This window comes from Syngnathoides biaculeatus, chromosome 5, assembly GCF_019802595.1.
Source record: "Syngnathoides biaculeatus isolate LvHL_M chromosome 5, ASM1980259v1, whole genome shotgun sequence".
Taxonomy (NCBI): Eukaryota; Metazoa; Chordata; class Actinopteri; order Syngnathiformes; family Syngnathidae; genus Syngnathoides; species Syngnathoides biaculeatus.
The window spans coordinates 23,751,715-23,767,398 of record NC_084644.1 but is presented as its reverse complement, the minus strand read 5'-3'; the positions used below and the strand labels follow the sequence as shown (position 1 = coordinate 23,767,398).

The 15,684-nt window shown below is 41.5% G+C and overlaps 1 protein-coding gene across 1 annotated transcript; it reads right to left on the bottom strand.

Annotated features, from left to right (window-relative positions):
* Positions 1-321: 321 nt before the first annotated feature.
* Positions 322-13,017, bottom strand: gapdhs (glyceraldehyde-3-phosphate dehydrogenase, spermatogenic). The gene is made up of 11 exons (XM_061819231.1): positions 12,918-13,017; positions 5,527-5,586; positions 5,180-5,279; positions 3,669-3,775; positions 1,970-2,060; positions 1,767-1,885; positions 1,594-1,675; positions 1,325-1,476; positions 1,078-1,240; positions 909-1,006; positions 322-804 (listed from the first exon to the last, which is right to left on the bottom strand). The coding sequence occupies exons 2-11, from the start codon at positions 5,553-5,555 to the stop codon at positions 735-737; spliced, it is 1,011 nt and encodes a 336-aa protein (XP_061675215.1). The 5' UTR covers positions 5,556-5,586; positions 12,918-13,017; the 3' UTR covers positions 322-734.
* Positions 13,018-15,684: the final 2,667 nt, after the last annotated feature.

Sequence of the window (15,684 nt, the reverse complement as noted above, 5' to 3'; positions counted from 1 at the left end):
CCAATCTTTTTACACTATATTAATATATATATCCTTTCATTTATGGGGTCTGCTTTTCTGTATGAAAACCCAAGTAAAAACACAACTCTTAACCCTGTGAATAATGCTCTAGTTGGCTTCATAAGATATATGAAAATTTAACATATATATAGTGCAAGATTATATACAGAAATAATTGGATTTTCTTCTCTTTCGGTTGGATTATGGTAAACCAATCAAATTAAATACAGGATTTAAGTGTACTTATGCTTATGACACTAACATTTAATTTGAAGCAATGTCACACATGCACTGGATAAAGCAACAAGACAAGTAGACAGCTTGAAGGTTTTCAAGTTTTATTGTTTTGTTTCATTACTCTTTAGAGGAGTACTCTGCTCTTCCACCTTCCTCTGGTAAATAAGCCTTTAAAACACACCAACATGAAGATGGATCCAGCAGTTAACGACAGTACTGAGCCTTGACAACACATCTACAGGGGAAGTGAGAAGTGAAAAGAGCAGGGGCACAAAGACAAAAACTATCACCAGCCGATCAGCCCATCATTAAGGGAAAAGACAAGATTAAATCAGAACACTCAACGTAGTTGCTGTATTTTACTTGTACAGAAGAGCTAAGGGACTGTGATCCCATGACAGGGTAAATCGTGGAGCCTGTGCATTAAAGAGAAAGGTGGGGAGACGAGCATGGTTGGGGTGGTCCCTCGCTGGGCGTGCTTTCAGCACAAGTGGAATCTACTCCTTGCTATGCATGTACAGCAGCAGGTCAGCAACACGGTGGCTGTAGCCAAACTCGTTATCATACCTGCACCATGAAACAAAAATGGAGAGAATTTGTTCATAAAATGCATTGTTTTCTGTTTAGGAGATTTGTATTCAAGTGGATGACAAAAGGACAGAACAACTAACCAGGATATGAGCTTCACAAAGTTGTCATTGAGGGAGATGCCAGCACCAGCATCAAAGATGGAGGAGTGGGTGTCACCAATGAAGTCAGAGGATACGACCTGCAAAAATCAATATAGGCAGTCAGTATCTAGTAAAAATATAAAACATTACAGCCATTGACATTATTTACCTGATCCTCAGTGTAACCAAGCACTCCCTTCATGGGTCCATGAGCGGCCTTCTTGACAGCTTCCTTAATCTGAGCATAAGATGCAGGCTTGGAAAGGCGACATGTCAGGTCCACCACAGACACATCAGCCACAGGCACCCTGAATGCCATCCCTGTCAGCTTACTGGACACATAAAAACAACATTACAATTTATTACTTTACTACAATGAAGTCATATCAATTCATATAATGTATTTATGTGCATACCCGTTAAGCTCGGGAATGACCTTGCCCACTGCCTTGGCGGCACCAGTGGAGGCTGGAATGATGTTCTGGTGAGCCCCACGACCATCACGCCAGGCCTTGGCACTGGGACCATCCACTGTCTTCTGGGTGGCTGTGTAAGCATGAACTGTAGTCTACAAAAGAGAGAAGACCTTAACGTTCAACATAATCATTGAATTAGTAGGAATACTAATAAATAAAATGTATACATTTCAGAACAAAATTGTTCTTGTATTCTAATGGGAGCTTACCATTAGGGCCTCTTCAATGCCAAAGTTATCATGGATGACTTTGGCCAGGGGGGCCAGGCAGTTAGTGGTGCAGGAGGCATTGCTGTCAACGCAAACATGTGTATTTTAAAGAGCTGTGAGACTCAGGTCAGTTACCCACACAAACAAAAACTCTTAAGAAGCCACCATATTACCTGACTATTGTCATGGAGGAGGGATCGTATTTGTCCTCATTGACACCCATGACAAACATGGGGGCATCAGGTGAGGGCGCTGACACTACCACACGTTTAGCCCCACCACTGATGTGAGCCTACGGCCAAGAGAGAAAGGCCACGACTTAGATACTTGCCCAAATGGACATGTGAATGCATGTAGTGGATGAGCATGGACATACAGAGGCCTTCTCCAAATTGAGGAAGACACCGGTGGATTCCACAACATACTTGGCACCAGCCTTGCCCCAGGGGATCTCAGCTGGCTTCATACTAGTCAGGTAAAGAAGAAAAGTACTTTAATAACTATAACCTTGTAATGTGCACCCTCCACCCCCCCCAAAGAAAAAATAATAATTCTGCTTTATAAAAGCAGACACGAGAGGAAACGTTTAAAAAGATAGGCTTAGTGGTCAAACATTAAAGTCGAAAAAGCCCCTTTTTATCTTTTACCAAGTGGGTGGGACCCATTTCATGAACCCGGAATCCTTTTCCATGTTGCCAGAAATTCACTTGGGGGATTACCGAGCAGCAGGGAAAAACTGATACCCCAATCGTAATGAATCCTACTTTAAAGTTTATGTTTAAAGCTCAAGTGTCAAAAAATGGATGATTTTTGGTATATTATTAATGAAAAACCCACAGCCAATATGGTCCCATGTGTTTTTTCACCACAAAACATGATTTTGATGCATCCAGGTTTTTGTAACTCCCGCCATGAAAATTTTCTCAGGGATTTGTCGAGAAGAAGCAGGAAGTGACGTAAAGGACAGTGGTGCCCCCTTGTGGACTCGTTTGTTTCAATTTGTTTGACCTCCGGGAAGGTAGCTCATTGTTCCTTCGTGTGAGGCAAAATGCCGGCTCATTGCATTGCTGGAGATTGCTTGAACACTCGGGAGAATGGAATTACCCTTCATAAGTTTGAAAGAGACCCTGTTCGTTGTGAAAAATGTATTGCATGGGTGCAGAGGACGAGAGCTTCTTGGGTTCCAAATAACAGGTAGGTGTGTATACAGCTACAAAAAAAAAAAAAATAATTGTTTGGGGCAACCACGTAATCGGTCTCATAACGTAGCAAAAGATTCGAGTATGAAATGTGTAGATGTGCGCGTCGCCCAGCCAACAATGTCTCACTCAGCCTGCAACATAGCTCGGCTCCAACCCCTCCTTATATAGCGCGGAGGGCCGAAACTTGGCCACACCGGCTCAGCCGCCGCGTTCGGCGGTCACATCTTCCGTGAAGGCTTTGCGTCGGGCTTTGCGACGGGGGCGGCTCTGAAGAACCCAGCCAAGAATGTGTTACTCAGTCGCGTGTGCGCGTAAAGCGCCCCTGCTCGACTGTGAACACAAAGCAGCACTGCTCGGCTCTGTCATAAGCCACACCGGCCGGCTGCGATGAGCCACGATGGCTCATCTCCGCCGCGGAAGTGGATCGGACAGGATGCGGTTTGGCCGTGATGGCATATCATCTGAATATGGCTCGAAACAATAGTGTAATATTCCCCTGAGGACTCGAAAAAATAAGTGTAATATTGCCCCGGTAACTTCACTGGGTTGTGTGGTCTTGTCCTTTTCGAAAAGAGCTTCCGTGTCAGAAGGGGCGTTGGAAAAATCCCAATATCTCTGTTGTTCGGCTTCCATAGTAGCAGGCACTGCGCGTTTTCAATGGCGGGAGTGATGATGACTAATATGGCAATCACTTGGATGTCGAGGGACACTCAATTGCACAACTTCGTGCATGGATGACGCGCTCTCCGCTCACTTTTTTTTTCGTATAGACATTGAAGTGAATACTGTTATGTGTATTTTTCATTACAATATCTATTTTAGAATGTTTATAGGGATGTCAGCCCCACTGTAAGCAACACAGTTACTACTTACCACTGGAAGACAGAGATGGGCTGGCCATCCACGATGAGTTGGCCGTTCTCCTCGGACACCTCACCTTTGTAACGGCCATGGGTGGAGTCATACTTGAACATGTAGACCTAGGAGTTGCAATGACAATGCGAACCATGAATGTTTCTGATCAATGGACACATTTAAATGGAATAACAAGCAAGAAAAGTATAATGCAGTGCTTCTCAAATAATGGGAAGTGACTCTGTTGTCAAGGGGAGGGTGGGAGACCTTGAAGAACATGATTAGTATTAATAAATGCAAGTTATGACTTTTTTTTTTACATTATTGTAAGTTGATTAATATCTTTTGTACTTTCTTCGGTGTTTATAAGGATTATCTTATCCTTTATGTAAAATGTTATATAGAGGTACTTGCGGGCTAAATGATGGGTGGAGGGATTGTGATTTTATTTTCTTCTCCCGAGGGGTGTTCTGAACAGCCATCTTAAATGTTACACCCACATGGGGGGAAAAAAAAAAAAAAAACAGTAACTCACATTTGACGAGCACGACCACCTCCGTGCTCACAAATCTGCAGTCGAGCACGAGAAATCGAAATAGATATTGAAAGATGTTGCTTATTTTGTGTAGTCTTGACATTAATTTACGTGTTTATTTCATCAACGTTAACTGAACAAGCATGCTCCAAAACAACCAGTATTCACCCGGAAACAGGAAATGCAAGTTAACTGTACTGAGCATGTACGGAAGTTAGGCCGAAAGCGCATGTTCAGAGGTGCTTCACGTACTGCGAGCGAATTTACGTCTAAAGTCATCAACATAACGAGCCATGCAAAGGAAATTCAGTTACACCAGGGGTGCTCATTGCGTCGATCGCGAGGCAGTGTGACGGCGTGCCCTTCCCCCCCAAAAAGACGTTAGACTATCATCCACCTCGTTGCTTGATTCAGGTGTGGCCAATACGTCGAGCACACGCACATAAAGGCGCATTCTTGCAAGTCGGCCTCCTATTTACGGCAGTCCCGCGACGCGTGCCCCCCACAACACTACATCATGATTGCCAACAGGAATGTTTGCTACAATGACTCGCTAGCTTGTTGCCACTAACGCCGATTATGTTGAACTAAACTTCCAGCATCTTCATTACATTGCAGGAATAGACCGTTCATCTTTATTCCTTCACAGGCCTGTGCATTTAACTTTTCTTCAGATGAAGTTAGATAAAATAAAGAATTTTTATTGATGAAAAATTTTAAATACAGTTATATATCATGACCTACTTAAGTCAGTTGAAATTGGAAATCATTTCTGAGTGTGAAATTTTAGTTTTCTATTTTAGTTATGTATTTGTTTATTTTATTTTTAATTTACAGTTATATTAATCCAGTAAGTTATTTTAAGGAATTGAGATTCCATCCCTAATCACACCCGCAACTTTATCTGCGAGCATGACTGACCACACCTGTACATTTTTTTAAATGTGAGTGACTGAAAAACGCATTTTAATACATACATCTTATATTCTCTCACCATGTATGAAAGGTCAATGAAGGGGTCATTGATGGCCACAACCTTGATGCCTTCTTTCTGAAGACAGGCTCTCAACACAAGGCGGCCAATACGACCAAAGCTACAAAACAATGTCAGAGACAAAGTTTCACATCAGTTAATTAGTCCTATGATGTTACATGAAACTGCATTTCAAAATATTTTCTAAAAGTTAAAAAAAAAAAAAAAAATCCACACCAGTCATAATTAATGCAACCCGAACACATTCTAAAGACTATGTGAGGAATTCTACTGCAATAACAGCTGCGGGAAGGGTTGACTATTAGGCAACCTCTTCCATCCTAAAACTAAATGAGTTTCCAACACACCCATTGATTCCAACACAGAGCTCTGGCATGGTTGCTGTTTCTTGGGGGCTTCTGGGTTACCTGGAAAGAAGAGGAAAGCCAGCATGAGACAGCTTATTGACAAAAACATTACATGGCTGCAAAGCAGCAGCAGAGACAAAGCAAGAGACCGGCTATGTATTTGAAAGTGGTGTACTGAATCCCAAAAGCCAATATAAAATGCATAGACATTTAAGTATTGCATTATGTCATGTCTATGTAAAGGCAGTGTGACCAAACAGGGTGAACACATCAAATAGATACTACGTAGTCATCTCAGTAAGTTTAATGTTAGTATTTTCTAGTGCAGTGAAAGAAAAATACTGGCTTTGACAAGTCATGTACTGCATGGTATGGCATTGTGTCGTGCAGGGACATGTTTAGAAAACAACGCCGATGAGAAGGTAAGGGAGGGTGAAACACAGGGAAAGAGGGTGGAATGGAGCACTGCAAACAGATCAGACAAAATGGCTGGCATCCACTCCACTCTCCAATCCACTCTCCCTTCCTCATGACCCCACTTGTTTTTTTCCTTTTATTTATACCCAATGCAACGACCCATGGTACATAAAAGTACATAGACTGTCCATCCTTGTGTCTAATTATGCTTTTGCCTTTCTTCCACTTTAAAGTTATTTGTTGGTTCTCCTTCATAACTTAAGGAATAACCACCAGACACACTGTATTAGAGAACTTGATATCATGAAATGATTATAAATGCAAGTTTCTTTCTGAAACTTCCAAGCTTTGCTTTACTACTAGCATTACAAACGTGTGGTGAGCAGCTAGTATGTTTGAGTGTGTCCGCATGTGTGTGTCAGGTAAGTAAGTATGGGCACTGTGCAGGTTGTCCTTGACACTGAGAAGTCATTTTAGATTGCTTTAATCTCCTTAACTGCTCTGTGGCTAAATGTGTGTCTCAGTAGGCTGTAAAACCAGTGAAACTCATGATGGGTCCTGTCCACCATTTTGTGAAGTGTTGCTCTCTCATTCGCAAAGGTCATTAAGGAGAGAGTACTCAAGCTAGCGTGGAAATATGAACCCCTCCCACCCACCTTTTTTCCCCCCAACCCCTCCTCTGGCTTTACCATCAACTTTCACGTGTTTACAAAACTCAGCAACTATCTATCTCCCCGGTCTTTAATTCCTTCCTCGCCAGCCTAGCCTAAGCTTTCTCAAAATGTGGATTTTTAAAACAAAATGGCGACTTTCCTGTTGAATAATACACAATCTTGCCATAAAACTGGCCTTGGAAGTGGATGGATGTGGAGCTGGATACAGGGACATCAAGTGTATAAAACAGTGGCATTATACATAACAGAGAATCTAATTTTAAAGTGTTTGCATTACTTGAGGGATATTAATGGTACTCAATCCATTCATCCATTTTCTGAACCACTAATTCTCACAAAGGTCGTGTATGTGCTGAAGCCCATCCCAGCAGTCATTGGGAACTGGTTGCCAGCCGATCCAAGGCCACATAGAGACAAACAACAGTCCCACTCACAATCACACCTAGGGGCAATTTAGTCTCCAATTAAAGCATGTTTGTAGGATATGGGAGGAAACCCGGAGTGCTCGGAAAGACCTATGCAGGTACAGCGAGAATATGCAAACGCCACACAGGCGGGATTGGGATTTGAACTCCGGTCCTCAGAAATGTGAGCCCAACACTCAACCGCTGCTCTGCTCCACCGTACCCCCGGTCCTCAATTACATGAGGATAAAGTATGCAAAATACAATATTGATCATGTTTGATTCGCTAATAACAGCATTTACAACCATAAGTTTGAGCTTAGTCTTTGTCAGTGGTGCATTATATTTGGACTGACAATTTGAAAAAAAAAAAAGAGGATTAACTGGAGTTGTTTTGGGAAAAAAAAAAAAAAAAAATTATATATATATATATATATATTTCACTTAATTTTGTTTGATTGTTATGTACAGCACCAGTCAAAATTAATTATCAGAATTTTTAGCTCCTCACTGCAATTTCATAATGAGTTACCAGCGTTGTTTATTTAAACCCATATTGTGTTGCTAGAGTCATCTCAGAACTCTAGCTGCCCAAGAATGAGAAATCTCACTTTGTGAATGTGGAAACTGTGCCAACAGAGAGTAGAGCCATGACAACCCAAGTCGATGCACATTATGAAAGTGGCTTAATGAGCTCTAACCAAGGTTATAATAGTTTGGGATTTTCCATTATACTTACTGGTAGTTTTTATTTCAGTTTGACTTTTTCAAAATCAGTTTTTAATTCATTTATAGAGCAGGCCTTTGAAACCATTCATCAGTAGTATGTAGCATGGGCTTTTGAAAAATGTGTGTGTTCTGCAATTGGCTAGGGACCAGTTCAGGGTGTACCCTGTCTCTTGCACAAAGATACCTGAGATAGCCATCAGGTCAGCGACCTCAGTGAACATAAGCAGAACAGAACATGAATGAATGAGTGTCTGTTTAATTTACAAAAGAATCAGAGTTCTTAATTGTTGCTAAATTGCAAATTTCTCAAGTGGACTTTCAGATTTGTGACTGTCAAATGGGCAGAACATAAGGTTGCCTTTACCTTTTGTATTCTACTTTACCCCCACATTGAGTCATTGACTAATGTGATAAAGCTTTTAGAGGTTAAATGCTGTTGCTGAAGTAGTCAGTGAAAATCTGCTGTAGTTGCAACAGTTCAATCACCTGCTGCATGAGTGAGACAAACTCCCGGTCTGCTTTTACATCATCATTTTAAGACTCTCAGCAGTTCTCCTTGTGTCTGGGTTTTCCCCCAAAGAGGACCAAATGATGTGCAGGTTCAGTGAAGGAGCTACCATGTAAGTAATAGTCGCTGCAAGGTCATTATTTCAATTAGCAGCGCGTAGCATCAAAAATAGTTTGGATGTAAAATTTAATTTAGATTTGTGGTAAAACTTGCCCTGTGAAGACATCGAAATCACCGTGCTGCCCGGTGGCATCACTTCTAGGTGACAGACAGTAAGTGAACTACAATTACCAAAAGGACTGATCCACATTCCTCCAACATCCATACCACACCCATGTTTGTATCCTAAATGTAAACATTTAAAATAAACACCGGAAGCTAATGATTGAAATTAATTGACAGACAAAAATGAAAGACTGATTGTTTGGCAAACAGAAAGTTGTTAAAAAAAACATTTTATTCACAAAAACTTTAACATTAATTTTTATTTCATGTGTTTTTTGTTTGCTATAATAACCTTGAGACTAACATGAAATGTAGAACATTTAGCTAAATGTACATATGCCAACTCAAATTTGCTTTAAATAGGAGAGCTGTTTTAAACTGAAAGCTAGGCTTGACATGATAAAGACTTTTGGGGTAAATAATTTAAAAAACAGATCTGATCACAAAAATCAAGCAATGAGTTTAAATGACACGTTCGTTTATTGTATCTACTTGTGTACTTAATTTCTCAAAAAATACGTTCACAATAAATAATGTATCTTTGTTCATTTATTTATGCCAGTGATCCGTAGTGACAACAGAATGATGGCAGTAAGTAATACAGCAATTAATGTATCTACTTTTTATGACTTTTGGTGGTGTGCCATGACATTTTTTAATTAAGTACCGGTATATGCCTTGGCTCCAAAAACTTTGGAATTCACAACTCTGGTCAGGCGGACACAGTCGCGGAGCCGTACAGTATTGGTTTCATAGTTCTGAGGACTGTGGTTCAAATCTCTATCCCCGCCTGTGTGGAGTTTGCATGTTCTTCCTGTGCCTGCGTGGGTTTTCTCTGGGCACTTCGGTTTCCTCCCACATCCCAAAAACATGCAACATTAATTGGACAATAAATTACCCCAACGTGGGATTGTGAGTCTTGTGTGTCTGTCTCCATGTGCCCTGCGATTGGCCAGTTCAGGGTGTACCCCCACCTCCTGCCCGATGAATGCTGGGATAGGCTGCAACACTTCTATGTCCCAAGTGAGGATAAGCGGCTCAGAAAGTGGATGGATGGATACTCTGGTCAGATCATGTGTTCAGCCAGACAACCAGGAGCGCTAACACTAGCTTACTGGGCTACATAATGTTTTGTTGCCTTATCGTATTAAAAGTAGGTGAACATACCTCAAGCAAGTCTTACACGAACATCCTCCCCTGTCCTGAGCCCGGTGGCATCACTTTAAGGTGACAGACAGTAAGTTTGGTTCCCCCAACCCCCCCTCCTAATACAGTCGGCACGATCCACTCGTGTTGTCAATCCCATGGTAACAGGTGAACACAGTCACTTTAGAGTTGACTGATTACGTGTAGTCTTGTCTCCACCTTTTGCAGAGCCGATCAAATCACGTCATTGATTGGATCACCAAATTATGACAATAAAACAGATTAGCTGATCAGAAAAAAAGTCTATTATCTGATTCAGACCACCGATAAAATCAGACTACTGAAAGCTCCAATTTACATCATTCAAACAAATGCCTAATTAACTGGCACCTCCTGTATTCAGCACACACCCTCTCACATTCACACACATTAAACTAGTCAGTGGACAGACCCTGCATTGTGCCTGGCTGACTAGTCAAGTCAAACATTGTGAACAGCAGCTACAAATTTGCTGACACTTGAAATGTAGAGAGGGAAGTTGACTGATTCTCTGAGGATCTCAAGGCATCAATCATTTTCTGACATCAGTGGAAGGCCAAACAACTACTGTACTTTACGCCTGCATCTTCTGTTTCACGGACATTTCCATATTCATTAACCAACAGCTTCCTTCACCTGTTTGCTCACTCACTGCCACTGGTTCTCATTTCTGTGCTATTTTTAATTATTATAATTCAGCAAGTCCCCCAAAGAACCTATTTATTCCCCCCCCACCCACACAAGTGTTCTTTGTCAGCCCTTTATGGGTCCTACAGGACACAGTGCCCTCCCCCTGAGCTGTGACCCATTTTGTGAGGAAAATGGGTGGGAGTTGGAGGGGCCATAGCTGGGAAAGGGGGTCTATGCCAAACAACATTCTTTCAATGTGCATTCTATGAGACCCAATGCAATTGATAAACTACAATTAATCTCAGAAACTTCCCCCCAAAAAGTCTAACACCTACCTTTTGTCTGTCCTACACTTGCGCTCACTGGCGTATCCTAACAGTCATCTCGCTTTCTATACCCCTGCCACACCTTTTACTCCAACAGTATTTTTCCATTGCAGTGTGCTGACTGGCTGGAGGCCAGGAGGAACATCCAATTAGGGCATGTTTTCACTTGTGGTCTGCCTCCGAGAGAAACTGGGGTTTAAAAAAAAATAAAAAAATAAAAACTGGTGGCAGCTTCACTCTTAATTTCAACAGAAGAACTGTCACTACCTTCCCCTGCCTGTTTCTATTACAGCAATGTCACCTTGCTCCCACATTCTGGCCACCCTTCCCACACGCACACACACACAGGATGCACATTCAGCAGGCTTTATACTTCCTGCGGACAGCGACATACAATTGACACGTCTGCTCGACCAGCAGCTGCCAAAAAGACTTAGTTGTTGACTTTTAGCTTGTCCACATATTTTGTTGGGCAATTTTCACGCCGGATGCCTTTGCTGACACAATCCAGCCATTTTGAATCCAGGCTTGGGACTGGCAGTGCATGAGCAGTGTTCTGTGGCAATTCCCACCAGGCTGAATATAAAATTTTGAAAACAAGGCTGTCAAATTAAATAGTAACACAATGTGTAAGACAGCACACACAGTCTACATGAATTAATGTAAGGTGTGCCTGTCAGCCAGCAGAAGATACAAAAGGAACAGTGTCATGTGATGACTCTGCAGAGGAGAAGCAGGTTGGCAAACTCTGCCCGCTTGAAGAATGCAGCATTTGTAAAAGCAGTTTTGTTCAATAATACAAAAACATAGTAGTGTTACATTAACGGAACCTATTATGAGGGTTTATATTACACTGGCATAAATTATAATTATTACATTATAAATGGCAGCAAATACAGTATCTATATTGTTGAACTGATCTTTGCACTGGGATAGTCATACTAAATAAATTTACCATTAGCACTTTCTGCAAACAGTTATGTGATTTGGCACATTCAACCCTTTATAATTATTCAAAAAACTCGAGCTGTACAAATTCTCATTCTGAAACCACATCAGTGCTTGTCACAAGGAAACGAGCTTCCAAATCGTCACTAAGCCCGGAAAACCCTGCTAACAGATATAGGATTGCCAACGACCAGGCCAAGCATCTCCCCAGCCACTACAGGCCTATGATGATGCCATTCATGGTCTCTGCAATGGATTCAGTGGTCAGCTCTTCTCAACTTTATCTGAGGACACTAAATTCTCCAATGATCCGCATTGTCACAGCATCATCGACCTTTCCAGCTGGTGATGACCTTCAGCCATACCTGCAGCTGCACCATTTAAATACAGATTCACACCAGATGTTGCAACATTAGAAAAAGAAAACTCAAACTACTATGGACAGTCAAAAGCTGCACATAGATTTTCGCTTCTAGTTTCAAACATTTTTTTTATGTTGCTGTGTATTCATTCATTCAGCGAATTACATAATACAGTATTCCAGAAAAAAAGTGCACAAGCATCCAGACAACCGGCTGCATAAAAAAAAAAAGATACACAGACACGTGGCATTTTCCGGACACATTTCCCCCACGTCACAACAGTATCCCAGTCACATAACAAGATTTGACTTCTGTAAACCTGAACATGTTAAAACATCGGCCATTTTAGGTTATTTCACTGCATTAACTTCAAATTAGTCGAGTCTGGTTGGTTACGTAAGAGGGCCGCGAATTCACTTCCGCAAAGATGCAGCAAAAGGGTGCCGCCGCCAATGTCACGAAGCAAGGCTGCTCCTGTCTTCATCGGACCTATCCAGTCACAAATATCTTTTTCCATTCACACAGACGACTCTTCGCAGCGAATACTGACAAAGAACCATCCAAATGATGATACATCGAAGGGATTACACAACGAGGAGCCTGCAGGCGCCATAACCGCATCCCTCCCTCCCCACCCCACCCCTCGGCTTTATCCTCCATTCCAGAAGGAAGCCATAAGTCAAGCACAATGCAACATTTCACCTTCTTAATACCACCGAATAATCATCTTGTGCCGGTGTAAATTGATACCGCGGATCAGAAAAGAACAAGCACGGGTTCATGACGGTATGGCGCTTCCGCGAGCCAAAATAGGACGTCGAGCGCGGCCATAAAACATGTCGTCATTGCATCAAAGACCAGGCTGCGCTGCACACAGACCAAATACTACAATGACGTTGGGAAGTCTAATCCATAGATAGACATGCTTCGTGAGCAAGTCACTAATGTAAAGCAAGGAAGGACTAGGCAGACTTGCATCTTACCTAGACGACCGACGTTCCCTCGAATGTGCGTTTGAGTGCGCAACCTACTGGTCCGCCTTCCGCTTTTATACGTGACACGTGCCTCGCTCAGCCGGGTTTCCCTGGCGACGTGACGTCACGCCATCCTTTCCTGCAGGCGTCCATTCTAGACGAGACTCCGCACACGGCCGCTCTGACATGGTGACATGGCATCAGAGAAAACTAACGTGGAAATACTTAAATGGCAGTCAAACATGAGTAGTGAGTGTTGAAACTGTGAACGCACGACCCGTCTTAATCCATCTCTGAATACCACGACGATCATGTCACAAACTGCCAATGACTTGCAAAAAAAAGTCCTAAAACATGACGCAACTGAGCATACGCATAGCATGATTTAAAAAATACAAATAAAATTTGAAAAAAAAAATGCTAGTCAAGGTTGCCTGGAGCAGCTTTTGTGCTGACCAACCACAGCCATTCAGAGAACGGAATATGTGAGTAGTTAAAGAAAATACGAGCTAATATAATTTCAATGTCTTATTTGAGGGTCCTCGGTTGATCAGATTGTCGTAGCTACCGAAACCGAAATCTGATTGGACTGACTAAATAAATACTGTAAATACATAAATAATTAATGAAAAGCCCTTTGGGCACTGTAATGGCGTCGATAAAAGTGCAGTACATTCACCATTTACCATTTCATACTAATGGCTACAGTCGTTGAAGAAGTGCAACCCCGAGAAAATCTACAAACTGACCCCTCTACATTTATTTTACACCAAATTGCCTTGAACTTTGACTTGTTACTCCAAGACAAACTGGGTGCATGGATGTGTGGTGCAAATTACAAGATTTATAAGATCAATGGAAATGTAACGCATCAAACAATATGTTTTTGATTACAATAAAATTGTCAGTAGGATTTGACGGTTGACTGTCCTCGACTGCTTTGTAATCGTGGACGTGGCTTACACAAGTGTCACATGACACGTTTGTGCAAGGCTACGTGCAGCAGGATGCGTGCAGCATGGGAAATTCCTCCACTGCAACATCCCTGCTCTGCTGTCGTCTTTTATGGTCATTGTTTGATTTCCGGACTAAGAATGGGGAAATGCATCTTTCCTTCCGTCCGTCGGTCAATCGATTCATCTAACATATTTATTAAAAGCTATTGCATTTTATTTTGTGTATCACTGTTGAAAATGGTCTAATACTCCTTTATGCAATCCTGAGAGACTAGTTTCTCTTCAAGCGCTGGCTATTGTTTTCCTTTACAGTTTGATATCTGCTCGATAAGAAGAAACCCCATCCATGATTGCTTTGGCCCAAAAGTTGAACTGCAGTCATTGAACGACTACGAACTGTTGCTGTGACTCATCGGAACTGAAAATTAAGCGATGGCACCATCTTGTGGACATGTTGCACATCAGCCAACCTTCGTGAGGCATTTTTATTTTGTATACTGCCTTTCATAATCTCTACAAGATAACTGGCGAGGTCCTCTATGTTTTCATGTTAAGGAAGAAGGAAGTGGAGCACATAAAGGCCAAAGGCCAGCTGCAGCACAGACAGACAGAGCCGTCAGATGGGCAGAGAATTTAAAGACAGCTTTGCATATTAAACAAGCTCACTCGTCTTTTGTCATTTCAAATTTAAAATTTTAGTGATGTGAAAGCCAGGAGAGACTACAAACGTATGTTGCAGTAAAAAAAAAAAAATATATATATATATATATATATATATATATATATATGTATGTATTATATCAATCCACTTTATATATTACATAATGTGTATATATAGACATATATATACACATTATATATAATATATACACATATATGCATAAAGATTCATCAATAAATTGATTAATAAATTCTGCGGCACGGTGGACCCCGCCTCCTGCCCGTTGACAGCTGGGTTAGGCTCCAGCACTCCCCGTGACCCTCGTGAGGGTAAGAGGCAAAGAAAATTGATGGATGGATGATTAATCATCTTCTTCTTTTCCTTTCGGCTTGTCCCGATTAGTAAATGGGAAAACTGCCTATTGGCTTTTACTGGCATGTTAAGTCAAGTTTATTTGCATCCAGGTGCTTCACATGCCACCGTTGACAAAAATCGGTGACATTTCCTGATCGACCCACTCAACCCTAATAATTAATACAGTATAATTAAGATTTAACTACCCAAATTGAGTTTGTAATTCGAAATGAAAAGTATGTCTTAAGTTGAGCTACATGATAGCTTAATTAATGTAGGTTTTGTGTCCATCTTCATGTACAATTTAACTCCAGTTTGAATTAGACTATTTCAGTACCTCACAGCGAATTCAAGATAAAAGGATACGCGCAAGGAAAAAATCTGGAAAACCAAACTGATCATTTGCATACAGCATGTCACTTCCTATAAAAATCATTGGATGCATGCATCTAAAGCAGCAGTTTGCTGAAATCTGATTGGCTCAGGTTCATCTGGTGCTGGTCTTGGAGAGGGAGGAAGAGGAAGATGTGCTGGTCTCATTGGAGGGGAAGGAAAAGGAAGAGAATGGAACCGAAACCGGTGACGATCAGATCGGTGCAGTGGGTCATTATGCATAGGAGGCGATAACACAAAAATTATAAGGCCTCATTTTGGCCTCAGTATGTCGCTGGTTGTACACCACTACAACCCCAGCAAGAAGAAAAAAAACATAATGGGCATTGTATTAGCTTTGTAAATTTGTCGAAACGCTAACCAGCATTAATACTGTATATTGGTATCACTGTATTGTGAAAATAAAATTTCT